The 13,329-nt window shown below is 42.9% G+C and overlaps 1 protein-coding gene across 1 annotated transcript in view; it reads right to left on the reverse strand.

The window, feature by feature from the left end:
* The window catches only part of COG5 (component of oligomeric golgi complex 5), a 185,740-nt gene that overhangs the window by 3,049 nt on the left and 169,362 nt on the right, over nucleotides 1-13,329 (reverse strand). Inside the window, exons 19-21 of the mRNA XM_040544709.1 lie at nucleotides 8,779-8,855; nucleotides 8,159-8,285; nucleotides 7,492-7,571 (exon numbers count right to left, since the gene is read on the reverse strand). Of these exons, the coding sequence (XP_040400643.1) occupies nucleotides 7,492-7,571; nucleotides 8,159-8,285; nucleotides 8,779-8,855 (284 nt within the window). The remainder of the gene's footprint in view (nucleotides 1-7,491; nucleotides 7,572-8,158; nucleotides 8,286-8,778; nucleotides 8,856-13,329) is intronic.

The raw sequence follows: 13,329 nt of genomic DNA on the forward strand, positions 1-13,329 counted from the left end.
AGTTTACTAGTGAGTTACCACTGCGTGGTCTACACCCAGTACCAACACACTCTGAAGAGCTGCTTTGCATTTTTTTTGCACATAACACACACCAAGAACAAAGTTACCCCCCTTCATAATTGGAAAGGCAGGGAAAGAACATTTTCTCTAGCCAAAATAAAGCGTTCTGCCCTCGGTCAGCTCCCTGAAAGCTTTCAGCCTGCTCTTCCCGCTGGTCTCCTGGGGCATCACAGGGTCTACAGGGAGAGCAGCAACAACTGCAGAACCGCTAGCTGCAGCCCACGAGTGCTCCACATGCAGCTCGCCTTGCTCCCAGCAAAGGCCATCAGCCAGAGAGACTGCAGAGCTCAGCCACATCTTCAGGTAAGCTTTAAATCCCAAGAGAAGCTGGGACTAGGGGGAAGGGACAGCAGGCTAAGTGCTTTTTAGATCAACGGGCCTCTGGTGGCTCTGAGGGGCACAGGCAGGGCATGTGAGGAGCAGCCTGAACAGCAAGCGGGAGGCACAGGCAGGGAAGGCTCAAGGATCCTATCGTGATGAAGGGAGATGCTTCAGAAGAGTCAGACGTGTAATCACAGTTCTGCTCAGGTCAGCAGTAATCATTCAACACGTTAGATTTTAGTTACTTTCTACAACGAATAGTCCCCTATACTTAAGTTGAGAAATTTCTGTGGCAATTTTCTTACTGTAGCTGTCAGCTATTCATCTTGCAGATCTTCCTCCCCTCCCACCCACCAGTGACCCTGTCTTTGCCTCTATACACTCCCCAAAGTTTGTTGGTCCCAAATAGTTTTGAAGTCATCGAAAGCTGCAAATAGGAGAAAAACAAAAAACAAAAACATATTGACCTGCTTAACTTAGAAAGCTCTGACACCTCTTGGTGAAATTGTGGGATGGCATCACTGTCCAGATGGTAACACTGCTGCCCCTTTCTGACTTTGATCATCTCCTTGCTCAAAAAAACCCCAAAACAACAACAACAAAAACCTTGAAAAAGATGACAGAGATAACCAGATACTTCAGATGAAAGGGAGAAGCAGCTCTACCCTACAAGCAGTGCCCAAAACCACTCACTGTCAGCCCTTGATAATCCTTAGCCAGACTGTTGTTCCCATCAGATCAAACAGGAGGGGACGAGATTTAGGCTCATCCAAGTGCCAAACACCAGTACGAGCCTTGCCGTCACCCCCTCCAGCAGCTTTGGCCTTTTTTCTCTTTCCTTTCTCAAAAGAATCTGATTTACCTGGCAGAATGAACGGCAGCATTGGCAGGTGCTGTCACTTCAGAACTCAAAAAGCGGCTAAAGGAACTGTTTGTGAACTGTTTCTGGAGGTTGGTCAGGCTCAGAGCTGCCCAGTCCCTTCTCCTTCCCCAGCACACAAAGAGCTGACAGACGCCGATCTTCATCAGCTCTTGTTGGGCTTTCTCTTTTACTGGGGCTTTGCTGCCTTGTTTCAGAGACAAAGTCAAACTTCAGCAGTATCATCAGCCCAGGAACATCTTACCTAATTCTTTTCCACCCAAAAGACAAACAGTAATTACCACTCCATCAACACTACAACATAAATTCTCAGGCATTTTCCTAAAACATACCTTGTACAGGTCTACACTGAATAATGAAAACAAAAGCCTTCTCAGTACTCTGAGACTACATGCGTTCACTATTTTCCCATGTCCCGTCTTTGCATCTCCAACAGAAGTATTTAAATGCTCCAGAGCAGTTAAAGTGCAATTCAGAACTAGGAATTGGATGGAACTCTAAAACAGAAGCTGAGTTCTTCTCAGAGTTTTGTTAATGGCCCAATCCAAGACAAAGGCATGGTGAGCACCAACTTTTCACCAAATTTAACATTTATGTCAGGCTTCCTTGACTTGTCAGCTTTCAACTTTTGAAGGTTATCTTGCACGTGCCACATCTCCCCTTGGTGGGGATTGCACTGCAACCCTGTGGTGAACAACGCATGGGAACTGCAGTGCCAAAGGAATTCACAAGTCAAGGAGAAACACCTACAGCCCAGCAGAGGACATGGGGACCTCCAGAGCAAAACTAGCCTGGGGAACTACCTACTTCACGTGTCCATGGAGGCAGAGCAGCAGTCTGCCTCCCACATGGTGTACGACAGCAGCCAGAGCCAGAGTGAGAGGATGAAAAGCTGCTGCAGTTGCTGTGACCTGGAGCTCCATTCCCTACGTTGGTGACCACGGAACAACTCCTGATCAGCCAGCCATCGAGCCCTCAGCAGCTCAGAAAACTCTCCTCAGCATCACTGCCCATGGCAAGGACACGATGGTGATGTGGCAGGAAGCCTGTCCCTCCCTTTAGGGACAGGATCCCTGGTAAGGAAAGGTACGGGCAGTAAAACGGCAGAAATTATGAATCCTGGGAGAAGGGGTATTCAAAGTCCAGGGAGTAACAGGGAGGTAGCTTTAGAAGTGCGAGGGAAAAGGAGCTGGGAGAGGTAACAGCACACATGGTCACCAAGTAGACGTGATTTCAGAAGTACGTTTTGGATGGGAATTTAGTTTCTCTGAAGACAGCTACCTAATCTTGTAATCTTGAGAGGGATTTCAGGACTACGACATACAGAAACACAGACACTGCAGGAAGATGCTTAGGGCAAAGCACCGTGTTGGCTGCAACACAGCCAGACTGCAGCTCAGGCTGGCTGAGGTGGAAACCCTTCAGCAATATGCTTCGCTGAAGCTGCTGAGATGTCTACATGGCTGTCTTGTTTCGGAGATAAATGTGTTTAATAGCAACGTTAACGCCTGAAACGCATATTTTATATGCTATTTTTGCACACTTCACTGGTCCTAGATCAAACAAGCTTTTGTAAACTATGCTGGCAGCACAGCATCCGATTCAGATGCACCATTTTACCATTTAAAATATCTGTATTACAAAAGATAGACTTGCTCCTGTAGAGGACACTGTAAAAACGCTTGTGCATAAGTAATGATGGGAAATAAACAGCATCAAGGGTGAAAATGGTATCATCGAGTCTGCGGCACAGAAGAGATCGCAGCTGTTTTCATGGAAAAAGATGGAATTTATAGTTATATTACCGATGTTTAAGAAGATGGAAGAAACCCTGTTTATGTAATACACAAAACATACTCTTGAAGGGATTAGACTAAATAATGCCCTAAATTCAGCATCTTCCAGTCTAATAAAGGACATAAAACCTGCTCGGCAATCTGTTTCTATTTTAAACGACAAGCTATGGTATACATTACAAACATTGTTTGTAGAAGGGTGCTATGGAAAGAGGCTTGGTGGGCTGTTCTGCATATATTAATGCTTCATTAAAAATGCCATAAGAAGTAAGGAAAAAAAAAATCTAAGTTTAAGATACCCTCCCACATACGGAAAAGGATTTTAAAGCACTTATTAAATTACTTCACTTGCTTGAGCAAAAACATGAGCTTTCTTGGAAATCAGGACAAGCTGATTATATAAGACCCAGATAGTTCTTTTTTAAAATGTTATTTCAACGCATGGAGATTTATATCTACAGCAAAAAGGGGAAAAAAAAACAACCTATGATTTGGGCTGTGGCTCTTAAAGGGATCTTAATGCATATCATTTGGAATTACTCTAATTAATTAGCTAATTTTATACAGCATTGTGAATACCGGTGCTGCCCTCCTGGGCTCTGCTTCAGTCGAATGGAGCCTGATGGCAGCTGCGAGCTGAGGCAGGGCCCTTCTCTTTGCTCGGTGCTGCTGCAAGGCCCCGTAGACCCAGGTCCCAGTCAGTGGGGCAGACTTTTCCTTAGCGTGCTGTTAAAATCCTGTTTGCTCTGCAGAGTTAAGTCGAAGAGGAAAGTGGAAGATGTGCTGTGAGAGAGCACACCTGTCTGACACCACATCCATTTGATCGGGCACTACACAAGTTACTGGAAAACCAAACAGTAAAATCTGACAGCACCACCTATAGCGCAACGGCGACATCGCTGTTTGTTGAAAATTCCTTAACGAAGAGCTTGGTGGAACTGTGATTTTTGTTTAATGACCGAAAATAACTGACTCGGAGCACTTTTATGGACAGGCAGGTGCTGGCCGGGGATGTGGGTGGGCGCACCCCTTTGCAGGCAGCGAGCAAAGCCACACGAAGCAGCTGCCCCTTGCTCGCTGCACATCGATGGGAGCAGAAATGCTGCCTGGTGCTGATGTTTGCAACAAAACCATCGTGCCCCTGCACCTAGCAGGGCTGAAGCCAGCTTCCGGGAGCTTATTTCAGGGTGGTCCCCAACTCTGCCCCCTGGCAGGTCAGTAGTCAGAGCTGCTCGGGATATCAGCTCCTTGTGAAATGAACTCTGCTGTTCACTGCAATGGGAAGAGGTGAGCTGGAAGAAGAATTTACCCATGAACTGTCCTTCAGGCTGGCTCAAACGCTGCCACGTGTAACAGAAATGTTTCTCTTGCGGGAGATGGGCTGAGTTAAATAGGGAAAGAAGGGAAAGAAGAAAGCAAAAGAAAGTGCCCTGACTGCTTGCAGAAGTGCTCCTTTCAACACCGTCCCAGGCTCTGGGACGACGCCTGCAGCACAGCCATCTCACCTGGCTGTAAATGCCCACAGGGCAGCCGTCTGCCCGAGAGGGCTCCAGTGTTCCTGCCTGCTCCCCCTCCATGGAGCAGAGAAAATGGAGCTTCCAGGACACAACGCAGCTGACCTATTTTAGGTACCTGCTTCGGGAGGAGATGAATCAGCCCCGGCAGTGCCCAGTTCTCTGCTGGCTATAAAGGGAGGCGAGCTAATACATCCCTGGCCAGGTAATTCCCACCCTTCGTGCCAAACACAAGCAGACAGAAATGCACAAAAATGCTCAGAATGCTCCTAATTCACAGCATTAACACCATGCTGCATAGCAGGCATTTAAGATCGGCCAAGCAGAAGGAAAACTGCAATTAGCTTTAATATTAAGCTGTAAAGATTCTGATAACACGTGAATTAATATCTGAGAAGCGGGCCCCCAGAGTAATTGCACAGTTGTTATAAACTGAAGCTGCAGAAAATTCCCATTTGTGAGGCTGCACCAAACATAAGGATAATTTCTTGAAGCAGTGCAGTGATCTGAGAGCCCAAAGCAGACGAGGTCCAAGGCTGAACAACCGCAGTTCGAAAAGGCTTGAAAAGGGTGAGAAATAAAAATACTAGAGAGATCAGCAAGATGCCTGCAGTTCAACTTAAGTTCACATGAGGCACAAAGTACAGAATAGCTCAGAAATCTTCTGATGTAATATTAAGGAAAATATAGAGAGTGTGAGTGAAACAGATGGTCACACAAGCGGCTGGTTAGCTTGCCTGCCTCACGGACGGGTAAGCAGCCTACTTAGAAGTGACTAAGAGGCATGACAAGAGATGACAAACAGGTGAGCGCACACGGCCAGGCACACAGAAGTTACCGGCCCCTGCACTGCAGACCCGTGCCCTGTGCCCACTGGGCTCAAGCAGTCGGCCAGCTGGCCCCCGTTGATCTGCCTGGTCCTGGACGTACGGGAGATCCTGGACACACTGCCCGCAGGGAGAGAGCTGCTCGACAAATCCAGGGACGTTCATTCATGCAGCTCAGCAAAGAGGCAGGAGGCACAGCATCCCATGGCATGTCAGGAATAGGGAAGAGCCCCTGGAGAGCTCCAGAGGCATTTGGGAAAGGCAGCTCTTCAAAGCTGCCCCCTCCATGCCCTGAGGGTGAGGATGTTCAAGCAATGTCCAAACCCTCCATGGCACAAAGCAAGAAGACCACAGTCCCACCATAAAATGCTCAAGTGAGAACCTTGCAGCAGCCTGCTCTTGGGATTACAGAGTGTATGCATTTTTATAGAGGCATCTCATGCAAAATGAATAAGGGATTCTGAACTGACAAGCCTAAGTTTTCCGACTACACTAGTTGGTCTAATGGAAGATGCTCTCTCTGCCCAAAAGCCTTCTTCCAGGTGTATTAATACCCCCGCGGTCAGAGCAATTTATCAGTGTCTGAACATGACCACCAGCAAGCCTGTTAACTGAATCAATCTGAATGAAGTTTAATTGCGAGCAAAGACAATCACGTATTGTAGTTTAAGGATGGCAATCTCAAATTTGTATAAAGGGATTGAAAAGACCTAAATCCCATCAGTTCTCATATGATCTTAATTCCTCGCTTTCTCTAATGTATCTGAAATCATCAGCTTTGCCAGCACTATCAGGACAGAGATAAAAATATTAATACCTGTTACATATATAGCTCTATCAGCACTATACCTATTATCCATTCCCTGTAATGAAAGATGCCATAGCTTGAGATTCAAGAAACCTATAATTTTGTAATCAAATTAAACTAATGACATGCAAGATTTTCAAAAAATACTCTTTTACTACACATGTGAAGAAACACAGTTTGTATTTTAATATTCCAGAAATAAATCCCACTAACATCTACTGGTGATCAGCTAGCATTTCTGTAATTCGCCCAAGCATCGTACTGGGCTGTATCATGCTATCTGCTTCAAGAACTATAAATCATAGATATATAAATATTTATAGCAGACTCCTTTTGGTTGTTTGCTTTGAAAATGTAGACAGATAATAGTCTATTTTCTCAAATACAACCACTGCTGGCTGGAACTTAAGAGTCTTTTTTTTTTTTTTTTTTTAAACAATCTCAGCAAAAGCTGACCACAACCATGCACAGAAGTGCAAGGACAGAGCTGATCAAGCTCGGTACAGCTCTGTGTGACAACCTCTCCTGCGCCACTCAAGTGTGTAACACCTAGGCTGGGCTGGGACATGGAGAAGGTGGCTGGAAAAATTAGGCCATCAGGAGCCAAATGATCATCCAAGCCTTGAATCCAGAGTATCCTTGTGCTTCCTCTGTAATGTTCATAGAGCACTGATGTTCCCTCTAATTTATTTTAAAAATCAGTTTGTCTTGAAAAACAAAACTCTCCACAACTTCACCTAACATTTTAAGACACAAAATAGTATTTACCTATGAAGTTATCTACCCTAGTAAGATTTTAATAAATCTGACATAATTATCACTTCCTAAAGATCCCCAGCTGGTTGCTGAAGAATAATATTACAGGAGTTACAAACAAGGCTCTTGCATTTTAAAATTCCTAGCTATATTTTCATTGCTAAAGCTTTAAATGCCTCTCTTTCTTGACACAGAAGGCAGAACGGCTGCAGCCTTGATTTTTCAATAGTTGAGAGAGGCTGTTTTGCTAAAATACAGTGTTAACTTGGACCATCATTGTGTGTGGCTTCCCTCTTTTGGAAGAGGATTATGTGCTCATTCCAAAGGCACTGGAGGATTTGGATATGGGACAGGAAGGTGTTCTTATTCTCCCATTTTGCAACTCGTCCCATGAGTGGGGAGAGGGTAACAGTATTTATGATAAGTCACCGACCGCACTCTTCTCTACTTTTCAAGACAAGCCCTGGTGTCCAGATAAGCTATTGCTCAATTGTCATAAAAGTACAGAAGAAAGAAACATGATTTTTACCGTATGAGTGCAAGCCTGTCCTTTTCAGATGGATGATCATCAAGCCACTGGGAGTAGCGGGCAATGGACCACTCAGCCCTCTGATACAGGGAAACACAAACAAATACCAGTTACACATAAATGCAGACAAGTACATACATGCAACAATTCCAGAAACAAAGAAGAAGTAAGTGAAGTCAATAAGAGGCACGCTTAACACTGCAGTGATGCAGAATCAGTTAAGAAGTCAGAGACAATTTAACAGAAACAGCCCAATATGTTATTTTGGGAGCTCAGCGATGATCTCCTATATCAGCTGTTTGCCTGGTTCTGACAGTGGTTTGCATCTAGATTTCCTACATCTGACTGCAATTCGCAGTCTGGGATAAGACCTCAATTTTCTTCTACGAGCTAACTGACTATTAAAGAATTCAGAGCCCATTCAAAATCAGGTTATCATTTTCATACTGTTAATCAATCAAAATATGAAATCAATGACCATAACACCTTTGCCACAATAAAAACAAAAGCCATCAAGCCATACAAAACATGAGCTTGAATTTTTTTTTTTAACTAAAATAACTAGGGTAAACAATAACATTTGTTATTTAGGACATCTACTAAACAGTAACATTAGTTACTAACTCCTTAGGACATCTGCTAAGCAAAGACAAGTTGATCTTACTACCTGGAAGGGTGATTTTAACTCCGGTGGTGCTCTTGTAAATAAGAACTGAAGAATAATGCTGAATGGAATAACCTCTCCCAGAGCTGGGCTATTAGCAATATGCTCACTGGTCTGGAACAGCAGCGGTCTGGAAAAATGCAACAATATACTTTTGAAAGGAAGAAAAAGCTTATCTTATGCATTAGAATAATAACCTATACAGTAGCAATACTGTGTTAGGATAGAATCACCTCGTTTTTTCCACTAGTCTGCATCTCAGGTTTTCAACAAAGGTTCGGTTTGCAAAAATGTAGAAAGTTGTGTATTTTAATTAAACAACATAGGACTGTAAATTTTGTATTTCAGTGAGAGCATGTAAGGTAACTACAGAACTCATTGTCATAAAGCAGCAGCACTGAAAGCAACACAAAACGTTACCATTTGGCCATCATTTGCATGACAAAGACTTTTAAATCATAGTTACACTCTGCTTAAAATTTAGAAGAACTTTAACATATTTCTACTTCGCTTGTGGGTGTTGCCAAAAAAGCTCTCAGTTCAGTCAGAACTATCAAAAGGCAATAAATCAGTTTTGAAATACAGTTTGGTCATACAACCAGTTGTTAGCTGATGCAACTCACCTGAACGACCTCAGCTGCCTGTACGATTTTCCCAGGTCAGAGACTCGCCGACACAGCGGTGCTACTGCTAACTCCATCTATAAAAACAAACATTTCAATTTGAGTTAGATTGTCCCCAAATCTAAAATTCAGCATTTAAGTAGTCTGCCTTTAAATAATAACCCAGACTTGCAGGCCAAGACATCAGTTTCTTGCTGGTGGCTGCTTCTGAGACAAGAAGCTGTTCTTTCATACTGCACTGCCCAAGCCAGGACTTCTGCTCATTTTCGGCAACACGGTAAGCACCCCATGGCAAACAACAGCTATTCTCCCTGGATGAGAACAGGATGGGCTCTCGTGAGCTTGCTGCAACTGAAGCTTTGTTGGCCTGAGCAGGTTCATTTTGCCAGTGATGAGTTTCCAGATAAAGCACTTATGTCAAGGTCCCACATAGCCTGAGCTCAGAATGGGAAGAGAGCAAATCGAGGCAGGTTTCTGCAAACCATTACAAAAGCAGTAGGAGCGCACACATATTTCAGCTGGGCACCCTTTCCTTTGGCGAAGGATGAGATTAAAGTAGTTCATTCTTGAATCCTCGGCCCCAAATTCAAGAGCACAAAACCCATGTAGACTGGCAGGCAGCTGGGACCTATTGCCACAGGGTCATACAGAATCAGACAAAAAAGCATCCATAAGAGCATTATTTTCTTGCTCAACTGTCTGCTCCCTGTTCAGTCTCCGAGTTACAGAATCCATCTTTAAAAACAAGCAGTTTTAAACTCTTTCTGTTCTTTAAGCACTAAGGAGTTCACCTGCCTTTTCAAACAAAAGCCAGACTCCATTCGGTTTTTATGCCATTCACGTGAGACTCAATTCCTGTCACAGAAATCTACACTACCAGTGAAGACAGAGAAGTGAGAAAGAATAATTTCACCTCCAGATCCCCAGCTGAACCCTTCGGTACCATTACATGGCAAAAATTCAGTCAACATGCACAACAATCCAAACAACACCGTTCAAAAAGAAAAAAAACAAACTTTGGCAAAGTCATTTTATCCAGACGCAGATTAAGTCTCTATTTTGTATGTTCCTGAAGTGTCAGTCAACAGAGGGATGCAATTTTGTTCTTGGTGTAGATTTTTTTAAATCCCCAGTTTGGAAGACTACTCAGACCGATTTCCACACAACGCACAATTAAGATGTTTCAAAGGATCAGAGCTAAAATAAGTAACCAGATAAAAACCACCATACACTCAACTTCCCATTTAAGTAACGTTGCTGAAGTAGTGTTAAAGCACTTGCAATAATACAGTATTTAGGGTGAAGCCTTTAATACTGTTATTCTTTCTAACTGCAGCCTTTTCTCAGACAGAGCAAGCAATGTGGAGTGCACAACCACAAGACAGGCAGCTTCTCCCCTGGATTTCTGCAGGAAGGTGCCCCAGCTCCTAAATAGTGATGAAGCTCAGCCCAAGCTCAGCACAAGCTCAGGGTTGTTTCTCCAGGTCTCCTGGGACACTTCTGAGCACCCATGGGAGCCGAGAGGCCAGCCTGCTGCACAGGATCAGGAGCAAGTGGCCAAAAAGAGGAGCTTATTAAATAGGATTTGCTGCATCATCATACAAGACCCCAGCAGACTCCGACAAACAAATGGGAGCTCTGATTTCTTCAGAGCTTCTTTTCAGGCACCGGAATTGGCCAGGGGCAGCTGCAAGTAACTGGTATCCTGCAGGAGCCGGCGTCCCTCTGCTGGTGGGAGCCGTGGGCTTGTAGCTGCGAAGAACTTGGGAGAAGATAATTCTTGTAGGTGCCTTAGAGAATTTGATAATAGGCAACAAAATGTGGTTCTGACTCGGGGAAACAGAGAAGCATGGATCAAACTGTACCCAGGAGGACAAAGAGATCCCAGCACAGCAGAACATAATTCTGCTTAATAAGTTTTAAATGATCGTTTCTCTCCTGAAACACAACGTGATGTAATGAGACGTAAATGAAACCTTCTACAGCTTAACCAGTTCCTTATTAAAACAAATTTCAATGATTTCTCTTGAACTTATTTAGTGGTTTGCATAAATCAACATTCTTAGTCTTAAATACTAAAGAATAAAATTTCCTTCAGAAAATTCTATTACTTCATCTTCAACCTTTATTCACAGTAGGGAATTATTAGTATTGCTAGAGCTAGATAAATTTAATGGCAGCAGATGGTTGATTCGTGAAGTACTAGTTGCCAAAGGAAAAAAAATGTTTTTAAGCTTTGCAGCATACTATACCATCTCAAATTGACTCATGAAGAGTGGGAATGAGTGAAAACTGATGTGGTAAAAATGCACATAAACCACAGAAACTTTTTTTTTTAAATTTACAATGCTAGTCTGCTGCGTGTCATAACCCAATCCCTCCAATAAAAACTATACCTCACATAACAACAAAGATTGTGGTTTTCACTTGTATTTTAGCTATTTGTCTGGATCCAATGATATAATGAGATGCTGCAGCATCTTTCTGCTGCTGCAGTCCTTTCTTGAGGCCCTCTGTAGAGGTTTTGTGCCTCCACTGAGCACCAAATTGGATGGCACCGCTGGCTCAGGAGGCTCTGGAACAGCTGCTGGTTTTAAGGTGCTGCAGTTGGGCAGAAGACAGAGCACACATCACTGTGTGATTTTGCCACCTGTCATCACCTGAAGCTGCATCAAGTGTTGACTCATGCAATGTGGTTCTGCTGTAACAGCTTTTGTTGTGAGATGTAACTACAGCTTCCAAAGCATTGCAGTGAGCTTTTCCAGGTCAAGTGCTGCTTTTGGCTGTCTGCGAGCCAGTATTTGTACCGTTGTGTGTGCGAGGCCTTTAATGCATCCACATTCAAAGGGCGTTACATATGTAAAGATGAGTAGCATTTTTTGTTTCTTTTCCAAATTTCTCTCCCAAAATTACATATTTGAAAATTTGTACGTCTAGGTTAAATTCAGTAAGAGATCAGGTGTCCAAGGAATAATGTGCAACCACAACTAACGTGAGATGATCGTTATCACAGGACCTCAGGACCTGTTGGAGGACAGGCAATAAGAAGTGCGTGTGCACATTGAAAAGAAAAGGGAGAGCTAGAATGGAAGAAGGCCTAACGACTGCCTCATTTCCGCTAACTTTGTTCCAAACCCATTGCTTTTCCATGATTTATTCATGTTATTTTGTTATGCTTCACAGAACAGAATGACAGACTCTCGCCCAACTTCTATATAAAACGTATTCTTCTCAGTGATTCCTGCTCTCTAGGCCTAAAAAGGCTATGTTATCTTTTCTTCTCGTGTGACCCTGTCATAGCCCATGGCTAGTTGGTCAATTATCTGTTGAACTATTCACTGGCTAGCCATATTGTAAAAACAAATCCATCACATGGCTGGCTTCTCTAATCGGATTATGTTCAGCAACCCAAGGGTGAAGTTAATACGTAGTCCAGATACAGATAATGCATATAGATTGAAGGGTGCTTTGAAAAACTCCACAGAGAAGTTATTGTTTTGTGCCTATTGTGGTATTTTCAAGATCTCTCGTTACCAAAAAGCTGTTTTTTCAGTTGGAAAATCTTAACATTAAATTTTTAGCAATTATATTTCCTCCTGGCCAAGATGAATTCCAAGTTTTTAAATGTTAACTTGAAATGCTTTTTTTCTAGCCATTCAGCAGGAGAGAATGCTTTAACAAGCAAGGGAGCAGAAGAGTGAATTATTGTATGAAAGAAGCTGGCCTTGAAGGGATGGGGAATTTGATTTCTCCACCATGCAGCAATTCCAAAACGGTTGATGTTTAAGTAAATCCTTCAGCTGCAATACCTCCAAAATATTGCACATAAGAAAATAGTTTCCTCCTTCTGGCAGGATAGTTGGCACTAAACATTAAGTACATTTTATCTTTAGTAGCTTTTGCCCTTGTGACTATGACTGTGATTACAACTTCCTGCTTCCCTTACTTCTCTGTAAGAATCTAAAAAGGAGAGTATTTTATGAAAAAATGATAAAAAGCATTTTTAGTTGTATTAGCATGTTTGATCAAAGGGGCAAATCTACTTACATTAAAAAAAAAAAAAGCAAGATTACTATTCTTGCTTTTTTAATGCATATTAAATCAAGAAAATAGATTCTGACCATAAGCTAACCAGCAGATAGGAACACTATTTGTATGATAGAATTTAGTGCAGTCAACTTCTACAGTAAAAGCATTTTTCTAGGAAAGTTCAGTAATGCCAAAACATTTTGCAATATATTGACAAAAACTTAAAGAGTTGGTGGCAGTGTTAACTACGCCCGATCAAAACAGTTCGACCACAGTACTGAAAAACGACCAAAAAAACCCTCAAGTCACACCTAGATAAGAAATATATGAAGCTATATACAGAATGGTATTAACTCAACTAGGACCAATAAAAATATTTTCAGCCACTCGACAACGGCTGAAAATAATCAGTCATGACATGACATGGGGTTTGTGGCAGAGGCAGTGGCTCCAGCTTTCCATGTCACTCCAAACACAGTACACAAACCTGTGCCATGGATGGTACAAGATGGGAAATCACAT

This window comes from Cygnus olor, chromosome 1 (assembly GCF_009769625.2).
Source record: "Cygnus olor isolate bCygOlo1 chromosome 1, bCygOlo1.pri.v2, whole genome shotgun sequence".
Lineage (NCBI taxonomy): Eukaryota > Metazoa > Chordata > Aves > Anseriformes > Anatidae > Cygnus > Cygnus olor.